Source organism: Canis lupus, chromosome 8 (assembly GCF_003254725.2).
Source record: "Canis lupus dingo isolate Sandy chromosome 8, ASM325472v2, whole genome shotgun sequence".
NCBI classification, from domain to species: Eukaryota; Metazoa; Chordata; class Mammalia; order Carnivora; family Canidae; genus Canis; species Canis lupus.
In genome coordinates this window covers 33,834,716-33,862,306 of record NC_064250.1, presented here as the reverse complement: position 1 = coordinate 33,862,306, position 27,591 = coordinate 33,834,716, and the positions used below count along the sequence as shown (strand labels likewise).

General features: G+C 39.3%; 2 protein-coding genes across 10 annotated transcripts; one reads left to right on the top strand and one right to left on the bottom strand.

The window, feature by feature from the left end:
• The first annotated feature begins 23 nt into the window (after window positions 1–23).
• On the top strand, window positions 24–15,782 carry TIMM9 (translocase of inner mitochondrial membrane 9). Of its 8 annotated transcripts, none has more exons than XM_049113634.1 (6): window positions 24–228; window positions 2,943–3,030; window positions 7,390–7,434; window positions 13,324–13,388; window positions 13,749–13,844; window positions 14,836–15,782. In XM_049113634.1, the coding sequence occupies exons 4-6, from the start codon at window positions 13,350–13,352 to the stop codon at window positions 14,968–14,970; spliced, it is 270 nt and encodes an 89-aa protein (XP_048969591.1). In that variant the 5' UTR covers window positions 24–228; window positions 2,943–3,030; window positions 7,390–7,434; window positions 13,324–13,349; the 3' UTR covers window positions 14,971–15,782. The 8 variants fall into 8 exon arrangements, with proteins under 8 accessions (XP_048969591.1, XP_025299862.1, XP_025299864.1 ...); XM_025444079.3 differs by lacking the exon at window positions 24–228 and adding an exon at window positions 369–636; XM_025444081.3 differs by lacking the exon at window positions 24–228 and adding an exon at window positions 369–708.
• TOMM20L (translocase of outer mitochondrial membrane 20 like) lies at window positions 9,647–23,690 on the bottom strand. 2 transcript variants are annotated; one of them, XM_049113632.1, is made up of 5 exons: window positions 23,523–23,690; window positions 23,391–23,434; window positions 21,854–21,935; window positions 16,673–16,815; window positions 9,647–10,368 (listed from the first exon to the last, which is right to left on the bottom strand). In XM_049113632.1, the coding sequence occupies exons 1-5, from the start codon at window positions 23,656–23,658 to the stop codon at window positions 10,354–10,356; spliced, it is 420 nt and encodes a 139-aa protein (XP_048969589.1). In that variant the 5' UTR covers window positions 23,659–23,690; the 3' UTR covers window positions 9,647–10,353. The 2 variants fall into 2 exon arrangements, with proteins under 2 accessions (XP_048969589.1, XP_025299867.1); XM_025444082.3 differs by lacking the exon at window positions 9,647–10,368 and adding an exon at window positions 15,298–15,475 and having other exon boundaries at window positions 23,523–23,678.
• Window positions 23,691–27,591: the final 3,901 nt, after the last annotated feature.

The window sequence follows — 27,591 nt, the reverse complement described above, 5'->3', positions numbered from 1 at the left end:
ATGCGCGCCAAGAAAACTCTCATCCAAAACATCCAACCAAAAAGCTGAACGCCCTCCGGTGCACCTGCATCCCTCTCCGGGTGGAAACAAACTCCCAACGTAGAAGGTTTAAAACGTGCGAATTTGGTTTTATTTTTTTTTTAAGCAGTACATTGCCACCACAAGACTTAAACATTGAATAAAACCAGAGATTCTCATCGAAGGTTCGCACAGGTCCCGACCTAACCGGTAATACTATTTCTGTTGATTAGGGACTGTTTACAGAGTAGCTCCTGAAGACCGTTAGGGACAGGAAATTAAGTAAATTAGTTTGGCAGAACATCTCGACAGATTCGGGTGGTTGTTGGCGTGGAAGTCAGGAATAAAGAGCACTGACTGAGCATATAACTATAAAATTTAATCCATAGAGAATTTTAGAATCCATTGGAGATAGCGGCTATTCCTGCGGAGTGCCGAGCATTGTAACGAATGCGCGTCTCCCAGTCTAAGGGCTATTTGACATCGCCTCTCCCACGTGCTCTCTTCCATCCAGCGGCTGCGGCGCCCGCCCTGACCCAGACCTTCCGCCCCTAGGCTCGACTGGCAGCGCAGCCCCCCAGCCCCGCACTGGTGTCCGATGCGAGAGCCTGTGCTTAAGTATGGTCTCTTTTCTCTGCCTTTAGAGTCCCGGGTTCCCAGGCGGGGGGCAACAGGCTTCGCTCCGGAAAGGTGGGATCTTCGGAGGAGGCCGCCGCGTGTACGTGGCGCGGTGGGGGCTGGGGGGTCGCGGAGACCCGCAGCGCGTCCCCAGAGCCGGTGTGGGAGCTGCCCGGGGCCCGGCACACTAGGACGAGGGTCCGAATTGGAAGCTCTGAGCCACTCCCAAACCGGGTTTGGGGAGTCGGGGGCTTGTTTTGGAATAATGAGTTAGATTGAAAAGCATCCACGCGGTGACCTTGAGCTGACAAGCGGGAGACCCTCTAACAAAAAAATCTCGGATGGAATACCGTGGCCCAGGCCCCCTTCTCTGGGTGGCTAATTTAGGAGGACGTACTATTTAGACGTTTCCCTTTACGCATTACTAAATATTTTTTAAAAGATGAAAGCAAAAATTATAATCTGCTGTAAAAGTTAAATAAGAGTGTCTTTATTTTTACATCTCATCTATCTCCTTTCATATAAAAAAAATCATAGAATAAAAGGGACTTTAAGGGCTCAGCTTTGGAGAACCTTTTAATTATTCTTGATATATTTCCATAATTAATCATTATTTTTTATATCAGTTAAATTTCTCTCTTCATTATTGGGCTCTTAGGTACCTGTTCACAATTTGTTTTATAATGTGGCAAATTAAAAGATATGACAATGTCAGAGACTTTGAAGATGACTTAACCCCCTTATATTCTAGGTGGAACTTAAATATGAAAGAAAAAGTGACCTTTCCTCTGTAGTCTCTAAGGTGTGAGCATAGGCATAGAAACTAATTTAAATGGTTTGAATAAATGATTTGATTTGGATCTTGGAAACCCCCTTCATATCAGACCTGGGGGTAAAACCCAAGTAGTCTTGCCCCCATCTAGTCCAATGTTCATAGGCTCATCCTTCAGGCCTGGAAGCCATGACCAGAAAGCAGTAATCTTTCAAAAGTATTTTTTGCTCTGATTAGTAGTAAGTTGAGTTGGGGTTGCCAGTTAATCAGTCATAACTCCTAAACCTTCCACAAATAATCTGAAGTAAAGGGACATGTAGCAGAGTCCTATTTTATATCGATCAGACAAGTTCAGATCAATTTGGACATCTGACCTATCAAAGACACTGATAGCCCTGAAACAAAAACATGGCTCACAAGATTTTCTCTCATTTCTTTTGCACTATTGTTAACATGTTTACTTATTTGCTTCCTCTTTCCCACTGTCATATATCCATACATACATACATAAATAGATACACTTTTTTTGCTGACTGGTTTGCAAGTAAGTTTCAAACATGACCTTTAACCCTAATTTCTTCAGCTTGTATAGCCTTAAGAACAATCTATTACATAGGCACAGTAAGATTATCACACTTAATAAGGTAACATACTCAGATTTCTCCAATTATCCCAAAAATCTCTTTATTTTTAACTCAGAAAAAAAAAATTTTTTAGTTCAAGGTCCAAAGTTCACACATTATTTAGTTGTCATGACTCTTTAGTCACTTAATCTAGAACAGCTTTCTACCTCTTTTCTTTATGACCAGCTTTTTAAAGAGACGTGTAGCTGTGTTACAGATTGTCCCACATTGTGGATTTTCCTAATTATTCCCTCATGATCAGACCTGGATCAAATATTTTTGGCAAGAATACTACATAGTTGATATTTTATCTTTATTGGCTATGATGGTGACTGCCAGATCTTTCCAATATAAAGGGACTGTTTTCCTTCAGTGATAAGTAACCTATGGATATACTTTGAGACCCTGGATATATCCTATTTCCCAATTACCTGTACACAGTAGTTTTATCATCCATTCTTGCCTGAATCACAAGATTACCAATTACCAGTACCAGTCATGCAGAGACTAGGGTCAGTTATGATCATGGGCAAGGACATTAGAAGAATCATTTATTGTAAACTAAGTTTGAACCAAATTAGAAATTTGCTTCCAGACCTGGTACAAATCTGCATAGGATTCCAAAAAAGAAATGGAGGGCATCCCCCCTATCACATCCTGGTTAGTTTGGTTGTTTTCAGAAATTTCTGGGAATTACTGTCCTTTTATGTTCACCTAAGCATACTACCTGGAAAGATTAGGAGGTTAAGTACTTGATACATGTAACACATATGCTAAGGAATTGTAACCTCAGAATAGATTGAGGAAACTCACTTATGGAAAACAGTTTAGCCAACAGAAGTTTAGATTTCATCAAACAGACTTAGAGCTTGAAGAGGCCTCAGCCATATTGTAATCCCCTCATTTTTCAGGTAAGACATCAAGCCTCATTGGAGATATTCAAGCAAAGATTGGACAACTAATTTTCCGGAACAAAAGGAAACTCATGCATCAGAAAAGGTTTGAATTAATGGCTGATAAGAACTCTCTTAAGTTCCCTGGTTTTATTATATATTTTGTCTGACACAAAAATAACTTAGCATTGTAATCATTCCCAAGACCTAAGCCAGAGATTCTAGAACTCTCTTATCCCTTTCTTCCCTCTCTAGGTTTCAGGGATCTAACCATAAGGTAACCTCTAATTGGATATTTGCTTCTGTAATAACAGTTGCTGTAATAGCTGAAAACTAGGACTAAATCACAGGGTAGCCACAATGCTTCTACCTGTTTTCAACATCAGGTGGTCTATGTGGCTGTTGGACTTTGTCGGTCAGCCTAATATAGTATTAAATAACTGCAAAATAGAATATCTTAAAACTTAGAAGACCCCAAACTAGCAAGTAAATATGAAAATCATTCACTCCTTTATCTCCAATATTTTTTAGGAACAAGTGCCTATAATTAAGTGCCTGTAATTACCATAAGCCTGATACTGGTGACTACAGAGAATATGGAGACTTAGCCAGGCTTGAGAAAACTGATTGTTAGCTCCTTGTTCAGTTTGTAGGTCTGGGAAGATAGTTGAGAAAATAAAATATATAATTGAAACTCTAGAAAAAAAGGAAACCATAATGTTAACATAGGAGTATTGGGTAGTAGAACTATTTCTCTTTTTTATTTTCCAAATTCTCAAGAAATAGTTTACTCATAATATGATAAACTCTATTTAAAGGAGGAGATACTGTATATTAAAAACTATACCAAGAAAATAATTTTTTTAGAGATTTTATTCATTTATTTGAGAGAGTGAGCGAGAAAGAGACCATGTGTGCGAGTGTAGGGGCAGAGGAAAAGGGTAAGAGAGAGAAGCTGAAGCAGACTCTGCTATCAGCACGGAGCCAGACACGGGGCTCAATACCATGACCCTAAGATCACAACCTGAACCAAAATCAAGAATCTGACACTCAAACTGACTGAGATACCCAGGTGCCCCCCAAAATAGTAATTTTGAAATAAAATTCATACCAAGAGCATTTGGGGCACTCCTCATCTATGTGTTGTCAAAGACTTCCAAATAACAACCATCATTTGTCACCGTGAGTTATATACTAAGGGGTAGGTGGGATAGAGTCAGCATAGTATTACCAGTCTCTGAAAGTTTTTTGTTTTGTTTTGTTTTTTTTAAAGGAATGAAGTAATTTTTTAAAAAATTTTATTTATTTATTCATGAGAGACACGGAGAGAGGCAGAGGCAGAGACATAGGCAGAGGGAGAAGCAGGCTCCATGCAGGGAGCCCGATGTGGGACTTGTTCCCGGGACTCCAGGATCACACCCTGAGCTGAATGAAGGCAGATGCTCAACCACTGAACTACTCAGGCATCCCACCAGTCTCTGAAACTTAACACAAAGATTTCATACCTTCTGCCCCTCTGGACTCCAGCTAAAAAGTGATTATATACAAATTTTAACCTGAAGAAATAAAAGGATAGGAATAGGAAAAAGAATGGGATTTTGACCTCACAATCTGTGAATGTGCAGATTTCTGTGGTTTTTATAAGTAAGAAAATCAGATTTGTTTTATTTTTGGTGTGAGGTATAGAAACACCAATGTCCTGAAGACAGTGAATGTACTATACAATTCAACAATTCAAAAGGCTAAAGAAGTTTTATAGATGAACTTCTGTCATTTGAGCTAGAGGCCTATTGTTTTGTAATGCATATTGTATTGTCTTTATATTTTTTTAAGTTCCCACAAAACAAGGGTTTCATGTAACACTTATTTTCACAAAAGTTATCTTACCAGTTCTTGGATCTTTTCAGGCTGTTGAGGGAAAAGCCAAAAGAACTCTAGTTCTGAGCATTTGCTAACCCTACACTGCACACTGAATCTTGTTCTTTGGCAGGGATTAGACAACCTTTTTTTATATTAATCTTATTATTTTGAGATTGTTATAGATTCACATGCAGTTGTAGGAAAAATGCAGATATCCCTTGTGCCCTGTACCCAGTTTTCCACGACAATAAGGTTACAAAACATCACACAGAATATCACAACATGGATACAGAACATTTCCATTACAGAACTCTCATTTCGCCTTTTTATAGTAATAATCACGCTTCCTACCTATATCCCCTCCTTAACTCGTGGCAATCACTAACACATTCTCTATTTCTTTAATTTTGTCATTTCATGAATGTTATATAAATCATATAGTATAGAACCTTTTGGAATTGGCTTTTCTCACTCAGCATAATTCTCTAGAGATTCATCCAGTTTTTATGGAACAGTAGCTCATTCCTTTATTCCTGAGTAGTATTCCATAGTACTGGTATACCAGTTTAACCATTCACCTACTAAAGAATATATGGGTTGTTTCCAGGTTTGACTGTTAAAAAATAAAGTTTCTGTATACATTCACATACAGGTTTTTGTGTGACCGTCAGTTTTCATTTCTCTGAGATAAATGACAAGGAATACAATTGCTGGGACATATGGTAGTTGCATGTTTAATTTTCTAAAATACTGCCAAACTATTTGTTGGAGTAGATAAACAATTTTACATTACCACTAGGAATATCTGAGTGATCCAGTTTTCCCACATACTCACCAGCATTTGGTGTTATTGCTATAAATTGGAAGAATTTTTATGTTTTACATTTAAATTCCTGATCCATTTTGAGATAATTTTTATGTAAGTCATATATAAATGAGAAATTTAGTTTGAGGTTAAACTTTTTCCTGTGGATGTACAATTAATTGTTCTAGTACCATTTGTTGAAAAGGCCATCCTTCATTTCATTGCTTTTGCCCTTTGACTAAAAATCAGTTGGACATATTTGTGTGACTCTAATTCTGGTTCTCTTGCCTGTTCCACTGATCTATGTGTCTGCTCCTCCACCCATAGCATACAATACTGATTACTGTAACTTTGTAAGAAGTCTTAAAATTAGGTAGACTGATTTCCCCATTTTATTATTCTTTTCTTGAATTTCTTTAGCTATTTTGCTTTCTAATAAAAATTTTAAAATAATCTTCTCTATATTTACAAAAAATCTTCCTGGGATTTTGATAGGAATTGCATTAAGCCTATATATGTTAATTTTGGGAAAATGGGTATCCTTTCTATGTTGAATTTCCCAATCCATGAACATAATGTATCTCCATTTATTTAGGTCTTTGATTTTTTTCATCAGCATTTCGTAGTTTTCAGCATACAAGTCCTGAACATGCTTTGTTAGATTTACCCCTCAGGTTTTTTTGAATGACCATTAATGGTATTGTACTTTTCATTGCGTGTTATCGTACTTTTCATTGCGTGCTCACTGTAAGTATCTAGAGACAGAATTGATTTTTTGCGTGCTTATCTTATATCCTATGACTGCTGAACTTACTAGTTCTAAGAGTTTCTTTTTAGATCCCTTGGGATTTTCGATGTTCACAATTACGTTACCTGCGAAGACAATTTTACTTTCTTCCTTTATACTCTGTAGGTCTTATTTTGTTTTCTTGCTTTGCTCTTCTGGGTAGAACTTCCAGCGGAATATTAAGACTGGTAAGAGGGATGCCTTGGTGCCTGAGTGGTTGAACATCTGCCTTCCACTCAGGGTGTGATCCCAGGGTCCTGGGATTGATTCCAGCATTGTGTTCTCTGCAGGGAGCCTGCTTATCCTTCTGCCTATGTCTCTGCCTCTCTCTGTGTGTCTCTCATGAATAAATAAATTAAAAATCTTTAAAAAAAAAAAAAAAAACGGTGGGACACCTGGGTGGCTCAGCAGTTAAGCGTCTGCCTTCGGCTTGGGGCATGATCCCAAGGTACCAGGATTGAGTCCCACATTGGGCTCCCTGCATGGAGCCTGCTTCTTCCTTTGCCTGCCTCTCTCTCTCTCTCTCTCTCTCTCTCTCTCTCTCTGTTTCTCATGAATAAATAAAATCTTAAAAAAAAAAAAAAAAAAAAAAGACTAGGCAGCCCAGGTGGCTCAGCAGTTGGTGCCTGCCTTCAGCCCAGGGCATGATCCTGGGGACCCTGGATCGACTCCCACGTCGTGCTCCCTGCATGGAGCCTGCTTCTCCCTCTGCCTGTGTCTCTGCCTCTCTCTCTCTCTCTCTCTGTGTGTGTCTCATGAATAAATAAATAAAAATCTTAAAAATAAATAAATTTAAAAAAAACACTGGTAAGAGCAGATATCTTGCCTTGCCCACAACCTTAGAGGCAAATATTTAGTCTTTCATCATTAACTATGGTTTTTTATAGATGCTCATTATCAAGTTGAAGAAGTTCTCTTTTCCTTTTCAGTTTTTTTTAATAATGAATGAGTGTTGAATTTGTCAGATGCTGTTTCTACATCAATTGATATGATCTTATGATCTTTCTCCAAAGACTGAACGAGCCTTGCATCTCTGGAGAAAACTCCACTTATTCAAGGTGTATATAATTATTTTTATATATTGATTATATTTGCTACTGTCAAGGATTTTTAAGGCTATTTTATGAGGATATTTTTCTGTAATTTTCTTTTGTGTACTGTGGTTTTGATATCTAGATAATGCTAGATTCATGAATAAGTTGTTAGATTTCTATATACGGTATTTGTAGCGCAGGGTTAGTATTTGATGTCTGCAGGGTTTACAGTGATATATCCTATTTCATTACTTATACTGATAATGTGAGTTTTTCTTATTAGTCTTGGTAGAGGTTTGTCTGTTATAATCTTCTCAAAGAACCAGCTCCTTGTTTTATTGATTGTTGTACTTGTTTTCATTTTCATTAACTTCTGCTCTTTATTATTTCCTTCCTTCTAAATGCTTTGGGTTTATTGTGTTCTTTTTCTAGGTGCGTGAAGTGAAAGTTTAGTTTGTGGATTTGAGACCTTTACTTTCTTTGGTCTCTTGTATGAATTTAGTTGTCAATTTTCCTCTTGGCTCTGATTTAGCTGTGTCCCACAAATTTTGATGTGTTGTATTTTCAGTTTATTTAGTTCAGTGATTTTGTTTTTTTGAGACTTCTTCTTTGCCCCATGGATTATTTAGAAGTAGTTTATTTTCCAAATGTTTGGAGATTTTCCTGTTATCTTTCCATTGCTGATTTCCAGTCGGATTCTGCATGATTTCAATTATTTTAGATTTGCTGAGGCTAGTTTTGTAGCCTAGGATATAAATGGGCATTTAATAAAAATGTGTATTCTGTAGTGGGGAAAAACGTTGTGTAAATGTGGATTGTGTGTTGATGGTGGTGTTTTTCTACATCTTTGCAAATCTTCTGTCTAGCTCTGTTGGTTGTTAAGAGAGGAATATTTAGTACCCAACCGTATGTCTCTTTCTCCTTTCAGTTCTACTCTTGTGTATTTTGCAACTGTCTTGTTTGGTGCACACACATTTAGGATTGTTGTGTTTTCTTTTCTTGGTAGATTAATCCTTAATGTTCCTTTCTGTCTTGTAATTTCCTTTGGTCTGACATCTACTTTGATATTAATATATCCACTATTTTCTTTTGATTGATCTTTTTCTATCCTTTTATTTACAACCTGCCTGTATCATTATATTTGAAGTAAATTTCTTAGAGACAGGGCAGCCCCGGTGGCACAGCGGTTTAGTGCCGCCTGCAGCCCAGGGCATGATCCTGGAGACCCTGGATCGAGTCCCGCGTCAGGCTCTCTGCATGGAGCCTGCTTCTCTCTCTGCCTGTGTCTCTGCCTCTCTCTCTGCATCTCTATGAATAAATAAATAAAATCTTAAAAAAAAAATTTCTTAGAGACAGCATATAGTTGGTAATGTTTTTTAATCCATTCTACCAGTCCCTTTTATTTTATTTTTTTTTAATTTTTATTTATTTATGATAGTCACACAGAGAGAGAGAGAGAGGCAGAGACACAGGCAGAGGGAGAAGCAGGCTCCATGCACCGGGAGCCCGACGTGGGATTCGATCCCGGGCCAAAGGCAGGCGCTAAACCACTGTGCCACCCAGGGATCCCCTACCAGGGGGGATTATTGATTATTGAGACCATTTATATTGATTATTGAGACCATTTATATTTAATGTAATTGTTTATATTAGGGCCTAAATTTGTTCCTTTTTAATTTTCAGAATAGAAAAACAGAATAGTTTTTCTCTTTCTTGCCCTACTATGGATTACATGAATACATTTTAGAATTTCATTTTGATTTATATATAGCATTTTTTTTAAAGATTTTATTTATTTATTCATGAGAGACAGACATGCAGAGGGAAAAGCAGGCTTCATGCAAGGAACACAATGTGGGACTCGATCCTGGGACTTAGAGATCCTTATATATCCTTTATAGTGATTGCTCTGGGTACTACATGATATTTACATAGCTTATCACAGTCTAATGGTGTTGACACCAGCTTCACTGAAGTATAGAAACTTTACCTCCCTTTATCTTCATCATATTTATTAATATACACTTAAAACCACATTAGAGGGATCCCTGGGTGGCGCAGCGGTTTGGCGCCTGCCTTTGGCCCAGGGCGTGATCCTGGAGACCCGGGATCGAATCCCACATCGGGCTCCCGGTGCATGAAGCCTGCTTCTCCCTCTGCCTGTGTCTCTGCCTCTCTCTCTCTCTCCTCTCTATGTATTCTTATGAATAAATAAATAAAATCTTTTAAAAAAAGATAAAACCACATTTGACAGTTTATTTTTTAAGATTTTGAGAGTGTACTCACGAAAGAGAGCACAAGCAGTGAGGCGAGGGAGAGGGAGCAACAGACTCCTTGCTTTTAGGAGGGATGCATGGCTGGGTCCCAGGACCCCAGGATCATGACTGGGCTGAGGGTAGACGCTTAACTGACTTGAGTCACCCAGGTGCCCCTAATTAGCTTTATATTATAATTTTCATTTCAACTGTCAAACAGTTTAGGACACTCAAGAAGAGAAGGAAAGTGTTATACTTAGTCATATTTGTTATTACTGTATTTTTCCTCCTTCTTGATATTCCAGGTCTCCTATTATCATTTCCTTTCTGTTTAGAACTTTAATTCTTCTCTTAGTGTAGATTAGCTGGCAACAAATTCTGGTTTCTTTCATTTGAGAAAGTCTTGATTTTCCCTTCATTCCTGAAGCATATTTTTGCTAGATTCAGGTTCTGGGTTGACTAATTGTTTTCCCCTAGGTAAGATGTCACTTTTTCACTTGCTACTTTCAAAAAGTTTTGTCTTTAGTTTTAGATGTTTGGCTGTGCTTGATGTAGATTCCTTTGTGTTTATATGCCTTTGGCATTCACTCAGCTTCTCTTGGATCTATAAATTTATCTCTTTTGCCAAATTTGGGAAGTTTTCGGCCATGATTTCTTCTAGAACTTGTACAGCTCTGCTCTTTTCTCCTCATCTTCCAGGACTCTGTTGAAACAAATATTAGATCTTTTATTACCTTCATATGGGTTTCTGGCACTCTGTTCATTTTTTCCATTATATTTTTCTGTTAGATTAGTTAAGTCTATTTTCCATCTTCTAATTTGCTGATTTCGTGCTTGCTTCGACAGCACATATACTAATTAGCTGATTTCTTCCTCTGTCCCTCATTCTGCTGTTGATTGTTCTATCGGTTTATTTTGGTTATTTTATTTTTGACTTCTTAAAATTTCCATTTGGTTCTTCTAACATTTTGTTTATTTCAAGCATATTCATAATTGCTTATTGATGTATTTTTTGTAATAACCATTTTTAAATCTTTGATATTTCTGTCTTCTCAATGTCAGATATATATTGCCTTTTTTCATTCAGTTTGAGACTTTCTCAGTTCTTGGTATGATGATTTTTTTTAATGATTATTTACTTTTTATTGTAACCTGGACATTTTGCGTATTGTGTTGTGAGGCTCTAGATCTGTTTAAGAAGATCCCTTCTTTTCTAGGGATGCCTGGGTGACTCAGCGGTTGAGCATCTGTCTTCAGTTCAGGGCCTGATCTGAGGGTCTGGGGATCGAGTTCTACATCAGGCTTCCCACAAGGAGCCTGCTACTCCCTCTGCCTATGTCTCTTCCTCTCTCTCTGGGTCTCTCATGAATAAATAAAATCTTAAAAACAAAAACAAAAACCTTCTTTTCTAGTTGGCTCCTTTTGCCATTGCTCCATTAGCAAAAAGTAGGGGAGGGGGCCTGCTGCCTCATGACTACTAGATGTAGGCTAGAAGTCCAGGTAACTCACTCTGTCACTTAGGTATGTGGGGGGTCATGTGCTCCTCATTACTGCTGGGAAAGAGTAGGAGTTACAGCTCTCCAGTAGGTCTCCACTAGTATCACTCTGGCTGAGACAGACTGGAGTGCCTTATTACTACTCCCCACATGGTCTCCACTGACACACTGAGTATGTGAATTTACCATGGGACTATAATGTAGATCTTGAATCTCAAAGAGGCCACCTTTGATACCACCTAGACGGGAGGAAAAAGGGTACCTCCTTATTGCCAATTGAAGTAGAAGTCCAGGCTCCTCATGTTGTTTCCACTGACACTTGTTGAGGGTGCAGGAAGCCCTCATTAATGCTCAGTAAGGATTTAAAGTCCCTGCTTCCTAATCTTCCTTCTCTAAAGTGTGAGGATGAGAGTGCCTCATTACAGCTTAGTGAGGGTAGAAGTCTAGGCTCCTAACTTGGCTTATGTTGATGTGGCTGGATGGGGAATACAGGCCACAATGTTTTGTTTGCCTGGAGTACAATAGTTATTGTTTAAAAGTTTTCTATTTTATAGGCTTCCCCTTTCCTGGCCCTTTAGCTAGAGAGGGCCAGCTTTGGGGAGATGGGGAGTTTTGACTGTGCCCATTGGCATTTGCAGATTGCTGGCTTCTTCAGCTCCAACTCTGTGATATAGGAGACAAAAAAGAGGGAGAAAGAACTCCCCACTGTTTTGTTTCTTACGTCTCAAGGGCCCTGGCCAGTATATTTTCTTCTCTCCATCTTTAAGAGTCTTATGTTGGTTTTATATGTCAGATCCAGGGTTTTTAGTTGTACTTAGTTTGAGGAACAAGGAAAAACACATCTCTTGCACCATCTTTCCAGAAGCACAAGTCCTAAACTACATTGTATGATATAGAATATTCTGTCTCTGGTGCCTGAGTGGCTCAGTGGTTGAGCATCTGCCTTTGGCTCAGATAATAATCCCAGGGTCCTGGGCTTGATCCCACATCGGGCTCACCACAGAGAGCCTGCTTCTCCCTCTGCCTATGTCTCTGACTGGTTAGTGGTGTTTTAGAACAGCACAGCAATACCTGAAAAATTGTGACTTTCAGTTAACTGTTGGTATTTTTCAGGTAGTTTATGTGGTAAAAACCTCTGCAGTTGACCCTTGAACAACAACAGGTTTGAACTACACAGGTCGACTTAAATGCAGATTTATTTTAGTACTATTCTATTAATGTCTTTTCCTTATAATCTTTCTTTTTCTTTTTTTTTTTTTTTTATTTATGATAGGCACACAGTGAGAGAGAGAGAGAGAGAGAGAGAGGCAGAGACACAGGCAGAGGGAGAAGCAGGCTCCACGCACCAGGAGCCCGACGTGGGATTCGATCCCGGGTCTCCAGGATCGCGCCCTGGGCCAAAGGCAGGCGCCAAACCGCTGCGCCACCCAGGGATCCCTTTCTTTTTTTTTTTTAAGAGAGAGAAAGCAGGCATGAGTTGGAGGCAGGGAGGTGCAGAGAGAAAGAGAATTTTTTTTTTTTTTTTTTTTTTTTTTTTTTTAAGAGGGAGAGAGACTCTTAAGCACTCCCTACTGAGCATAGAGCTTAACGGGCTTGATCCCATAGTCCATGAGATCATGACCTGAGCTGAAATTACAAGTCTGACACTTAACTGACTGAACCACCCAGGTGCCCCAAGTGGATGGTGTTTATTAATAATTAATAGAAATTTTGTATTTATATAGAGATAATAAAGGGATCATTATTACTACAAGTCAAAGTTACATTAGCAACCAGCGGTACTTGCAGGAAGACACCAGAGATCTCTTCGTTTTCCCTTAAAACTCTATTAGGAATGAGGCTTTAACAAGTAAACCTTGCAACATAATAGAGCAAGCTGTCTTAAAACTAGAGATTTAGATAGAGAGGGCCTTTGGGGGGCCCATAACCAGCAGTAAAAAAATCTAATTCTGTAAATTGTAGGTTTTTCATTAGAAGATTGTTGGGGGAGGGGGATATAATTAAAGACTCCATTAGAAATTTATAAAATAAGAGTAACAATTTCAAGTAAACTTTGTTCAGTTCTGTTCATAAACTGTTCTTGTTTTAATTATCTAACTCTTCAGCTAGCCTAAAAATATGTGTTCACAGACTGACAAACTTTTTCTTAATTTTTAAATCAGGTGACTAATAAACATACCAAAAGAATATGGCTGCACAAATGCCAGAATCTGATCAGATAAAACAGGTAAGGTAATACAATTAACAAAAAAGAATTTTACAAAAAATTTAAGGCACAACTTGGTGCAACCATGTCAGTCAGTGATCTCACAAAATAACTTCATATTTCATTTCCAAAAATGGATTCTAAATGATGTGAAACATACTTATTTTCCAGATAATTTGACAGATATCCAGGAATGAATAAATATTCAACTAGAAAACTGGACTGTATTTTGTAGATCATACCATATGGGTCATATTATGCCCATTTAAGTTTTGACTTCAAGTATTACAGGGTATTTTCCCCAAATACAGATCATCAGTAATTAAGTTTCAAAACTTTTTTTTTTAACCAAACATTAAAGAATGTTCTGATTTTTCATAGTTCAAGGAATTTCTTGGAACCTACAATAAACTTACCGAAACGTGCTTTTTGGATTGCGTTAAAGACTTCACAACAAGAGAAGTCAAACCTGAAGAGGTACGAAAAGTGCTGCCCACTAAAAATTCTCTAAGCTTGTCACAAACAATAGAAGTAGGATGCCTCTAACCATTTTGCTTGTTCCTAGTTATTTCAGAAATTTGGGCTACCTAATATATAACATTGCTCAGAGGAACTAAAGCATGGGTCCTGACCCATGGGCATTGAATTTAATGATCCCAAATATAATGTGACACTCATACTGTAACATGGCAGTTTTCTTTCTTTCTTACTCTCTCTTTCTTTCTTTTAGTTAAGATACCTAAGGATTGCTGAATTATTGTTCCATAGCAAAACTTCTTACTAATTAGCTTTCAGTCAAGATAGCCTGGCTTGAGAAACTTGATAATGGCTTTTCTATCTGACCCTGAGAACTCAGGTTAATTCTGGAAAAAGCAGAGCTTGAATATGGTGGCTGATCTTGCATAGGTGGACTCTGAAAACTCAATCCTATGCAAAATTTTAACTTTTAATATCCTCATCAAAACATTTATATGTTGGCCAAAACTTTGGCCAAGTTTGTTGACACAAACTTCCTCCAGTGTAAGATGTTGACCAATATCCATGCCAAGAACATATAATCAGTAATCAGCAAGTCCTTGTTAAATAATGACAAAGCTTGAAAAATGCCAAGCATAACATTCTTTTTGTTAAAAAGAGATGTTGAAATTTAATAATGTTAGGAATGGAGTTTCTAAAAAGGAACAAACTTACTACTGGGCCTACGTTTTAACAGTCAGAATGAGAAATGAAAAAGGCAGGGACATATCATTGTTTTTGTTTTAGTGCTACAAACTGGTAGGCATTCAGTATATGTTAATTTTTGTAACTGGATAAAACTATTAGCAATTGAAAGCTGTGGTCACTCACTAGTCGTTTTAGTTCTCATATATTCAAAGAAAAAAGCACCCATGGCTGTTCATTTAGAATATGTGTACTTTTTAAAAACTAATAATTCTATCTTTCCTATTGGATCTTTTCTTATTTCTAGACCACCTGTTCAGAACATTGCTTACAGAAATATTTAAAAATGACACAAAGAATATCCATGAGATTTCAGGAATATCATATTCAGCAGAATGAAGCCCTGGCAGCCAAAGCAGGACTTCTTGGCCAGCCACGATAGAGAAGTCCTGATGGATGGACTTTTGATGAAAGATTGCCAGCAGCTGTTGTGATAGAAATGATTCATCTGCTAGAATCCCCGGAAAGCAGTAGCCACCATGTTAAACTGTCTGTCATGACTGTGGCAAATGGAAACAACTGGAGAAACAAAATTGCTATTTATGGAGAATAATCAAAATAGAAGGTCTTATTGTTCAATGAAAATAATAAGATGCAACATTTGTTGAGGCCTTAAGATTCAGCAGCTTGGTAACTTCATTAGAAAAATAAACCATTGTTTCTTCAATTGTGACTGTTAATTTTAAAGCAAAATATGTGTTCAATCATGTATGAGATCAAAAAAAATTTTTATTACTAAAAGTAAAATAAATGGAAATATCACTGAGCAGTTGTTTATACTATATATAGTACCATAGTATTCTGACTGGACTGTGGATACGTTGAAATGTTTTTCAATCACGATCATCCTCCAAGTATTCCTGTTCATTCATGTCTGCCTCAAATTGCTGGTAAATACATAAAATAGTTACTTGCTAATCATTTCAACCCACTATCCTTTCTTGCCTCCCTTCTTGTGTTAGGGTGGATATTATACATTCATATTCTAGCCATATTTTGATATGTCTATAGTAAACATCCCACCTGAGACTACCTTGGGAATGTGTAAGAATTGACTGTTACGCTCTAGTAGAGACTGTGTTTTGTGTTTTGTTCAAAAGCTGAGTCCAACATGAATGATTCTGAATCATTCCAACATTATACAGTGTATTCTCAGCCATGACATGTGATCAGTGCAATAAAAAGTGAACCGAAGTTAAAGGAGTGTTTTATGGCTAAATGAATCCTAAAACAAATACAAGCATCTGCAGGAAATTCTAGTTGATGCATAAATATACCAAGCAATTTGGCTGTTAAATGACTAATACCTACTAGTAAATTGGCTTATGAGTGGATTTCATTTGGTACCAATCTAAACTTGCACTTAAGAGAACACTAATTACAATTCTTCTATACATTTCTTTTTATATATATATATATATATATATATATATATATATATAATTTTTTTAAAGATTTTATTTATTTATTCATGAGAGACACACAGAGAGGGAGGCAGAGACACAGGCAAAGGGAGCAGCAGGCTCCATGCAGGGAGCCTGACGTGGGACTCGATGCTGGGTCCCCAGGATCACGCCCTGGGCTGAAGGTGGCACTACACCTCTGAGCCACCCGGGCTGCCCATCTCCTATACATTTCTAATACCAAAGTGATTTCTATGTATTGTCACATTTGAAGCCAAAAGTATTATTCTACTTTGATAATTTATGGCTTTCTGTATTCTAATTTTTTAAGCTATTGCATCATTTAACTAACAATACCATTTAACATACAGGCCTTTGTTGACATTGCAGTCAGTAATGGTTAGGTCTTTGAAAGTACAAAGACAAAATATTAACAGTGCTACTTTTAAAGTTGAAATGTTGGAACATCTATAAGATTCAACAAAATATACAATTCACTGTAGTTAAAGGAACATGAAAAAATAGGCTTGTTTCATCATAAGGCAAGAAAAGCAACCAAAAATTCAGAAATTGTACTCATTTAAAGTTCCCATCCACACAGACTTTCCTTTTTTTATGTAATCAGGCCTAACATGTTATTTACTGTGTTCATATAGCAAAGATAATTAAGTATGTGCTCACCTGGCAAATAAGGGGAATTTTGCGCAACAGCATCTCAAATACCTGAGGAGGGAGTGTGTGTTTGAAAACCTTCAGAAGTTCCTGTGGTTGTCGACACACTAAAAGGGCATTGCTGAGATGTTCAACTCCCAATCGATGTTCTCCTGAAACAGATTGATAAGGTTTAAAGCAAAATTTTAACGTTCTTCAAAATAGTCTACAAACTACCAAGAAAGCAACAACTATTAAAATGAAAAAAGGGATGCCTGGGTGGCTCAGTGGTTGAGTGTCTGCTTTTCGCTCAGGGGTGATCTGGGAGTCCCGGGATTGAATCCCACATGGGGCTCCCTGCAAGGAGCCTGCTTTTCCCTCTGCCTGTGTCTCTGCCTCTCTGTGTCTCTCATGAATAAATAATCAAAAAAATGAAAAAAAGAAAGCATATCAAACTATGGACTACTTAAACAAGTCTTAAAAACAGTAAAGACAAAATTAGGAAAATGTTGAGCTGCCCATTAGACTCACTGTGATCAAAAATACACTCTTGCTTTAGAAATGCTCACATTCCGCAACGTGGGTTTGCAACAGGGGGATACTGAGTATTTTTTAAAGATTGTCTTCTGCTGTTACTGAAAAGGGATAGGTTATCCTTAACTCTACATGTGTGATTGATGAAATATAAAGGAAACACCTAATGTTCTGGCTAAATGAGACTTTTAGGGTTTTGTTTTTATTTTATTTTTTTTTAAGATTTTATTAAATCTTAATAAATCATTCCAGAAAACTAAGGCAAAGATCAGTAAAATGACTTAAAGTTTCAAAATTAGTGCCAAATTAGTAACTGCATCTAATTTTCTGAACCTTGAGACCACAATATGCTGTCTCTCTTAAGGAGTTACATAATTTCCCACATATATAGAAAAGTGCATGACGGACAAAATAATGCTTCCCGGATTCGTATTATATTTAAACTGAAAAGCCATCAGAAGGACATGACCTAACTTAAGACACACAAAGCAAACCTTGCCTATATTAATAAGTTTTAAGAGTTAAGGTCTTGTGTCTAGCCATCTAATTTTACATTTTCAACTTAAATTATCTTTTTTTTTTTAAGATTTTATTTATTTATTCATGAGAGACACAGAGAGAGAGAGGCAGAGACACAGGCAGAGAGAAAAGCAGGCTCTATGCAGGGAGTCTGACATGGGACTCGATCCCAGGTCTCCAGGATCAGGCCCTGAGCAGAAGGCGGCGCTAAACCGCTGAGCCACCCGGGCTGCCCCTCAACTTAAATTATCATTGCCAGGTATCTAGTAAATTTTCATAGACATATAAAGAAGGTATTTCTTAGATGAAATACTGTACTAGTATTTCACTAAAAGGTCTAGTTTATTAAAGACTCATTTGTTTTAGAGAGAGGGAGCAAAGGTTGGGGAGTAGGGGCAGAGGGAGAGAATCAAGCAGACTCTGAGTGAGGAGCCCAATATGGAGCTTCTCCCCACCCTGAGACCATGACCCGAGCTGAAACTAAGATTCAGATACTCAAACAACTGAGCCACCCAGGTACCCTTAAAGGTTTATTTTAAATTAATAAAAGTATAGCTTTATGGAGATGACACATTAGGTCAAAATACTTTGATCATATTAAGCCTTTTAAAGAAAAAAAAAAAGGTAAAATAGTGCCTCCTCTCAAGTTGACACAGCTGATGTGACAAAAACAATTACCAGTTTGATCAAGTAAGCCAACCAACCAAAAGACTGAATCAATTCAGCTAATCAGAAATTTCAATCAAAATTATTGGCTTTATCGTCTTATATAGACATAACCACAATTGAGATGGCTCTAGGAATATCCTCCTTGACAGCAAGGTAATGAAAATGGGGGATAGTGACAGGGGGTGGAGAAAACTGAAAGGATTACAGAAAACTCGGTGAGAAATTATTGCATTAGAACTTTGGTTCTCAGTGTATTGTAATAACCTAGAGAGTTTGAAAAAAAATACTGACACCTGGGTCCCACCCCAGAGATTCTGATTTCATTGGTCTGGAGTTTGGTGTGGATTTCAATAAGCAAGCAAGATGAGAACTCCATTAGAAGTAAAATATGGACATAAAACCCTTAGAGAGGGATCCCTGGGTGGCGCAACAGTTTGGTGCCTGCCTTTGGCCCAGGGCTCGATCCTGGAGACCCGGGATCGAATCCCATGTCGGGTTCCCGGAGCCTGCTTCTCCCTCTGCCTGTGTCTCTGCCTCTCTCTCTCTCTCTCTCTCTCTCTCTCTCTCTGACTATCATAAATAAATAAAAATAAAAAAAAAACCCTTAGAGAACTAACTAATCAATTTAAGGTTTCACAGAAATAATGTTATCACCCTTAAGAGGGAAAATTTTAAAACCATATTTCCAATTTTTAATCATCTCAGTATTTGTAACATCTTCACCTCTGTTAAACTGAACTATTACAAGAAAGCTTTTAAACATTAAGAATATGTCATAATTTTTTTATTTATAATTCCCACCTTTCTCTCCATATTTATATCATCCCAATTCAAAAAATGTTAAAGCAGAAAGGGTTTATCTATTTTACTTGCCCCTGTGTCCCAGCAGTATCCACATTTAGGAATTAATCTAGATTCTGTGAGGACCCTAGTTGTTGTTGTTTTTAATTTTATTTAGAGAGAGTGTGCATGCAAACACAAGCAGGGGGTGGGGCAGAGGGAGGAGGAGGTAAGAAGAAGGAGGAGAGAGAGAATCTGAAGCAGACTCCATACTGAGCGCAGAGCCCTATTGTGGGTAGAGCTCTAGATGCTGAGATCATGACCTGAGTAGAAACCAAGAGTCAAATGCTCAACTGACTGAAGCTACCCAGGCGCCCTGTGAGTCCCCTAGTTTCTATAATTTGAGGGAGGGGACCCTTTTGTTTTTAAGATTTTATTTTTTTTAAGTAACCTCTACCCCCAACATGGGCTCAAACTTACAACCCAGAAATAGGGAGTCACATGCTCTACTGACCAAGCCAGCCAGGCACCTGGAGAGCCCTTTTAAGAAAGACAATATAAAATTATGAATAAAAAATTAGGACTCTTCCCAGAACCCATTCTGCTCAGTGGTTAAGCATCTGCCTTCAGCTCAGGATGTGATTCTGGAGTGTGGGGACTGAGTCCTGCATCAGGCTCCCTAAAGGGCGCCTGCTTCTCCCTCTGCCTATGTCTTTGCCTCTCTCTGGGTCTCTCATAAATAAATAAAATCTTAAAAAAAAAAAAAAAGTGGGGGGCGGGTAATCCCTGGGTGGCTCAGAGGTTTGGCGCCTGCCTTTGGCCCAGGGCGCGATCCTGGAGTCCCAGGATCAAGTCCCACGTCGGGCTCCCTGCATGGAGCCTGCTTCTCCCTCTGCCTGTGTCTCTGCCTCTCTCTCTCTATGTCTATCATGAATGAATGAATGAATGAATGAATGAATGAATGAATGAATGAATAAATAAATAAATCTTTAAAAAAAAAAAAAAAGCCTGTGTAAATGAAGGTCCTTAAAGCTTATGCTTTACTACCTTGGTTAAAGTCACTTCTGTTTATATCATTTAAGTCAGTTCTACCATTTATTTTACCATTAATATTTAAGATATTTTGTCCATTTAAAAACTTTCTAAAAGATTAGTATTGAATAAAATACTAAAACTCCAAATTACAATGATTAATGTGCTATGACTGAATATCTTTTTCATTTCTCAAAACCTTTATCATATGTTTTAAGCCACTGAATTAACATAAAAATCTTGGGTATTGAGTCATCCAGGATCCTGACTTTGTTTTCATAAATTCTGGAGCATGCTACCTCTTAATACAGGGTGAAAAAACAAAATCTTTTCAAAAAAGACAAAAGAGCAGCTACAGGCACTGTGAAGAGAGGAAATTTACAACACTTGGAAAAAAAAAAAAGGATACATAAAGGGGTATAAGCAACATCATTCATCTCTTACATAAGATTATAGACTGAAAAAAAAAAAAAAGAAAAAGATTATATAGCCTGAAAACAATTCTTTTCCTTTCCAGGGCTTAACACCAGAACAAAGACACAATTACTACATACAGCATTTACAAATACTTAAATTACCTACCATCATTTTATGTAATGATGTTGTGATGCATTGTGGATAAAGGGGTGGGGATAAATTATAATTCAATATATAGTTCATGGTGAGTCCAAGGTAGCCCCTACATACATCACTACATTAGACACAATACAAGAATGGGCATTTATAATTTCACCATCAAAAATAAGTAATTGTTGTGTTAAGAATACTTATAAGAATGCAGGAAAAGGGGATCCCTGGGTGGCGCAGCGGTTTGGCGCCTGCCTTTGGCCCAGGGCGCGATCCTGGAGACCCGGGATCGAATCCCACGTCGGGCTCCCGGTGCATGGAGCCTGCTTCTCCCTCTGCCTGTGTCTCTGCCTCTCTCTCTCTCTCTCTCTCTCTATGTGACTATCATAAATAAATAAAATTTAAAAAAAAAAAGAATGCAGGAAAAGCTTTATGAAACAGTTCAAATTTTTTAGGTTTTAATTCATAAAACATTTAGTCATTTGGAGCATTCATTTACTTAGAATTTTACCTGACAATAAACGAAGAGTGACTATATTTGGTTTTGCTTCTCCATCTGCCCATTTCCAATGTATAATAAGCCCGAATGCTATGTATAATATGATGGAAATAGGGGTGCCTGGGTGGCTCAGTTGGTTAAGTGTCTGCCTTCAGCTCAGGTCATGATCCCAGATTTCTGGGATCAAGCTGCATATTGGACTGTTCCCCTGCTTATTCTCTCTCAAATAAGATCTTTAAAATAAAATAAAATAATATACATGATGGAGATGAACAGTGTGATCAAGTGAAAATCACTTTAAAGCTAGTTGGTTAACACATCTAGCTAGTTTTTCTTTTCCTTTGAGAGAAAAAGATAGTGGAGGTCAGTAGGGGGAGAGGGAGAGAGAATTAAGCAGGCTCCACACTCAGCTCAGAGGCCTGACAGGGAGCTTGATCTCAGAACCCTGAAATCATGACCTGAGTTGAAATCAAGAGTCAGGAGGCTTAACTGACTGGGCCACCCACGTGCCCACCCACGTGCCCCAAGTTTTTTGACATATAACTACCAAATATATTTTGAACATATATTATCATAAGTAACTGCTTACAAAAAAATGTTTACATTTTTACCTCTGGATAACCAAAGTTCTCCCATTTGTACCTCTTGCAGAAAAAGTTCTTGCAATTTTTCATTCTTTGCTGGATCCCACAACTAAAAGATTCATAAAATATTAACAATGAGTAATGAATGTAAGGTATAGGCTTAGTGATCAAAATTATCTAATTTTTATTTAAAAGGCATGTCTTGAACGTCATCTAAATCCAAAGTCTGATAAACACAGTTCTTTATAATATTTAAAATAACTTAAGATGGAATTACATTTTCAAAAAAAAAAAAAAAAGATGGAATTACATTTTCAGGTAATTAAAAATCCATGGCAGGGATCCCTGGGTGGCTCAGCGGTTTGGTGCCTGCCTTTGGCTCAGGGAGTGATCCTGGAGACCCGGGATCGAGTCCCACGTCCCGCTCCTTGCATGTAGCCTGCTTCTCCCTCTGCCTGTGTCTCTGCCCCCCCCCCTCTCTCTCTGTGTCTCTCATGAATTAATAAAGTCTTTAAAAAAATCCATGGCATATTGAAATTAGGTTGAGATGCTTGTAGTAACTCTCATTTACATTTTAACCAGCTTCTTAAATACACATAGCAGAAATCCTACTGTAATTAACTGCAACAAACGTGACTTTGTAGGTTGCAAAATCGTTTTTCTTGCCTAAGGGTATTAAGGCTGTTTGTTGATTTGGCAAAGGGCATGCACGGCCAGGAGTTGGCAGGACAGTTGGTGGTGTTCTGAAGTACCCTACAGCTTGCTTCAGCCTGGTTCGGGAAGGTGACCAGAGTCACAGGATAGCATCATTATTGGTACCATGACCAGGCTGGTCTTGAAAGGTACGTAGAGTGGACAGTCCTTGACCCAAAATGTCAACTCCCCTGTCAGTCACTTCAGCTCAGTCTGTTATAGCTGGAGCGTTTTTGTGTTTTCTGTTTGCTGTCCACAAGAATTCTCTTTTTAAAATGGGATGAGTTGGGAAGCCTGGGTGGCTCAGTGGTTGAGCCGCTGCCTTCGGCCCAGGTCGTGATCCCGGGGGTCCCGGGAGCCCTGCAGGGAGCCTGCTTCTCCCCCTGCCGAGGTCTCTGCCTCTCTCCGTGTGTCTTTCATAAATAAATATTATTATTATTATTATCATTATTATTATTATTATTACTATTATCTATGAAAGACACAGAGACCTCGGCAGAGGGAGAAGCAGGCTCCCTGCGGGGACCTCGATGCCAGACTCCAACCCATGACCCTAGGATCATGACCTGAGCCAAAGGCAGACGCTCAACCACTGAGCCACCCGGGCGTCCCAATAAATAAATACCTCTTAAAAATACAAATAGTAAAACGGAATATGTCTTTTTATAAGCCCCAAGCGGTGGTTCCTTCCTTCCCTCCTTCCTTCCTCTCCCGCCGTAAGCTAAGCGCGCAGTGAAGGCCGCCGCTCGGCGCGGTGGGAGATGCCTGCGGCCCAGCCCGGAGCCCCGACGCCCGCAGGCCCCGCGCCGCCCGGGCCGCCGTTCCCCGGTTACTCACGATCCCGCCGCCTCGGCGCCCCCAAGCACCGCACCTGGGCGCCCCGTGCCTCCGCCGGCCGCCGCTGGGCTGCTCTCTCTGCAAACACAAGGCGGCACGTGCTGCCCGGAGCCTCCCGACGCCCGCGGGCCGCCCGCCGCCCTCCCGGCCGCGCAGCCGCACTCACTGGCCCGCAGGCGGCGCCTGAGCGCGGGGTCGCCGCGCCGCTTCCGGTCCGAGTGAACGCAGTAGGCGAGGAAAGCGACGGCGCCGCAGGCCGCCAGGGCCGCCAGGAGGCCGAGGACGGCGCGGACGCGGGGCATCCGGCCGCGGGCGTCCGACGGCCGAGCGTTGGGCGCGGGCGGGCGGGCGAGCGCGGGGAGCCGGGCGGCCGGCAGGGGGCGCCGGGTCCCGCGGCGGGCGGCGGGCGGCGGGCGGCGCGAGGAGGAGGCCGAGGGTCGGAGACGGCGTGCGAGGTCCCGGCCAGGTCTGCCGCACGCCAGATCCCGAGCCCCCGACCCAGACGCGCTCTTGTCCCTGTGCCCACGACACGCCCCGAGGCGCATCACGGCGCGGCAGGAATGCGGTGAAGCGGCAGCTGGATCCTCCCTAAGCCCCTGTTCCCTCTCCTGCAAACGAAGCGGACTCCTCACTTCATCTTCTCCTAGCTCGCAGCCCCGCGCCCTGAGCATCGCTAGCCCGCGCTCCCCCACCCGGTCAGCCTGGTCCCCTGAAAAGAACACAGGCACCCAAAGTCCCCAACCACCTTAGCTCAATAGCGGGAGGAAAGAGGAGTTTGAAAGCAATCGTATTAGCCCGGGACGGGGTGGGGGTCGGGGTGACAGTGGATCTGCAGGCCTGAGCCTCGCAGCCAAAAGTCCCAAAGCAAAATCAACTGAGACGCACGATGCTTAACCAGTCTAGGTGCGTTTCTTTCTAATATTTGCTTTATTCAGACAGCAGGAACAACGGAAGTAAGACTGACCCCAAATACAGAGTTTGGGTTTTTCTACTAAGTCACAGAGAAGGCCTAACTAAGCTAGGTAAGGACCTAAAGGAACTACATATTTTTGTTGTTGTTGTTGTTAGGCTATTCAACTGGTCTTTATGATGTACGGATATTACCGGTGTGTGCTAGCCAGGTGCTCATTACTGCTTGTTGCTGTCAGGGCCCAGAAGCAGCCCAGGGCCTTACAATTTGAGAGTTAACAGGTGTTAAGTTACATATAATGGTTTTCTTGAGTACTCTTGTGTTCCTTCCACAGTCTTCTGTTTGGGAGCTTGGTCTAGTGTCAAAACCCACTTGTAATCATGAACACAAGAGAGGAGGGCATCAGCCTCCAGGGTTACTGGTGATCTGGGAGTGGTTTTTGATTTGGATCTTCGTAAGGGGTTTAGCCCAGTTCCAAATGATCTTTTTCTAGGCTGGCTGCTCTTACCTTCTGATAAAACCACTCTGCCACTCCCCCGTCCCTTCCTATCCTTCACTTCCACTGAGCTCATAATTAATCCCTGAGGTACATGGAAAAGATTGGGGCCAGGATAACTGTGGAAATTGCCGGGTGTTTAAGGACACAGTAAACAGCGACATACAAAGGTAAGAGAATCATTATAGCAATTAGAAAATAAACAGATGATTGTAGTTGAAATTATCACAGAGACCATGCGGGGAAAATAATTGAAACATTCTCAAGCAAATTTCTATGGTAAAGGTAGGTTTTTCTTCTCAAATGTATAGACATCATTCTTGCTAATTGGAGGATCCGAATTTCTACAATGCTATGGTCATTTTCCAAATTGAGACAGTATTAATAATTGTCCAATGTCCATGGTTCTATGCTGGATGATAGCTCCTTCTTCCAGTTTTATTGAGGTATAATTGGCATATAATAAGCTGCATAAATTTAAAGTATACCATTTGATACACTTTGACATACGTATACATCCATAAAACCATCACCAAAAATCAAGATAGTAATGATATCCATCATCCCAAAAGTTTCCTTCAGTCATATGGTAGGAGTATGTTTAATTTTTTAAAAAACTCCCCATTTTTCCAAAATGGTTATATCATTTTGCATTCCCACCAACAGTATATGAGACTTCCAATTACTTCATATAGTCACCACCCACATTTGGTTGGTCAGCCTTGTTAATTTTAGCATTCTAATAACCATGCTAGTAGATTCTCACTGTAGTTTTATCTTGCCTTTCCCTAATGCCTAATGATATCCAACACATTTTTTATAAATAGACTTTATTTTTTTAGAGAAGTTTTAGATTTACAGCAAAATTGAGTGTAAAATACAGAAACCTCCCATATAATCCCTGATTCAACACAAGCACAACCTCCCCAAGTATCAACTTCCCACACCAGAGTGCCACGTTTGTTATAATTGACGAACCTACATTCACACATCATTATCACCCAAGGTTTGTAGTTTATACTATAGTATGGCTTGATACACAAATGCGTATTTTGACAAATGTATGATAACATGTATCCATCATCATAGTAACACCCAGAATACTTTCACTGCCTTAAAAACCCATCCATCCTTCCCTTCTCCTCCCCAACCACAGCAACCACTGATCTTTTCTCTGTCTCTATAGTTTCACCTTTTCCAGAATGTCATATACATGGAATTATACAATCTGCAGCCTATGAGAGATTGACTTCTGTCACTTAGCAATATGCATTTAAAATCCCTTCATGTCTTTTAATGGCTTGATAGCCAATTTCTGTTAGTGCTAAACAATTTCCCAAGTCTGGATATACCAAGTTTATCCATTCACCTGCTGAAGGGCATCTTGGTTGCTTATAAGTTTGGACAATTATGAATAAAGCTGTTATCAACACCTGTGTGCAGATTTTTGTGAGGACGTAAGTTTTCAACTCATTTCAATATATACACTAAGGAATGTGATTGCCAGATTATACGGTAAGAGCATGAGTTATTTTGTAGGAAACTAAAGGCAGCCAAACTGTCTTCTAAAGTGGCTGTACCATTTTTGCATTCCCACCAGCAACAAATGGGAGTTCCTGTTGTTTCACATTCTTGCCAACATTTGATGTCAGTGTTTTGAATTTTTGTATTCTAATAATGCAGAGATATCTAATTGTTGTTTTAATTTGCATTTCCCTGATGATACATGATGTGGAGCATGTTTTCACGTGCTTATCAGCCATTTGTACGTCTTTTGGTGTTAAGTGTTAAGGTCTTTGGCCCATTTTTAAATGTTTTTTTATTGTTGAATTTTTAAGTTTTTTGTGTATCTTTAGATAACGGTCTGCTTTGATATGAATGTTTGTGTAGTCCCCAAATTCATATTGTGGAATCCTAATCTCTAATGACTGTATTGGGAGTGGGGGTTTGGTGAGGTGATTAAGTCATGAAAGTGGAACCCTCACAATTAAGATCAGTGCTCTAACGAAAGTGGCCTCACAGAGCTCCTGAGCCTCCTTCCTCCACCCCACAAAGTTCCACCCAACCATGCTGGCACCTTTCTTGGACTTCCCAGGCTCCAGAACCATGAGAAATAAATGTTTATGAGTCACTGAATTTATGGTATTTTAGCAAACTAAATGCTAAAATAGTCCTTTATCAGGTACGTCTTTTATAAATATTTTCTAGTTTGTGCCTTGTCTCCTCATTCTCTTGACCACTGTTTACATCATAGATTATGTTCAAATCTTTAGTCTATTTCTTTTAATTGCATTTTTTTTTATTGTTGAATTTGAGAGTTCTTTATATATACTCTGGATATAAGTCCTTTATCTGAGATAATGGTTTGCAAATATTTTCTCCCAGTCTTTATCTTTCAATAATGTCTTTTAAAGAGCCAAAGTTTTTCATTTTGATGAAGCACAATTTATCAATTTGCTCCTTTATGGATTGTGCTTTTGATATTGCGTATAAGAAATCTTTGCCTAACCCAATTAGGCATAAGATCTCCTCCTATTTCCTTTTAGAAGTTTATAGTGTCAGGTTTTGTGTCATTTTTAATTTTTGTATGTGGTGTAAAGTATGGGTCCAAGTTCTTTTTTGTTATTTTGCATACGGTTGTCCAGTTGTTCCAACATCATTTCTTTAGAAGGCTATCCTTTTTTCATTAAATTGTCTTTGTGCCTTTATCAAAAACCTGTTGTCCACATATGTGGGGGCTTATTTCTGATCTGCTGTGTTTTATTGCTCTATTTGAACAAAATGTTGTTTTTATTGGAGTTAGCTTCATAATAATTCTTGAAATCGGGT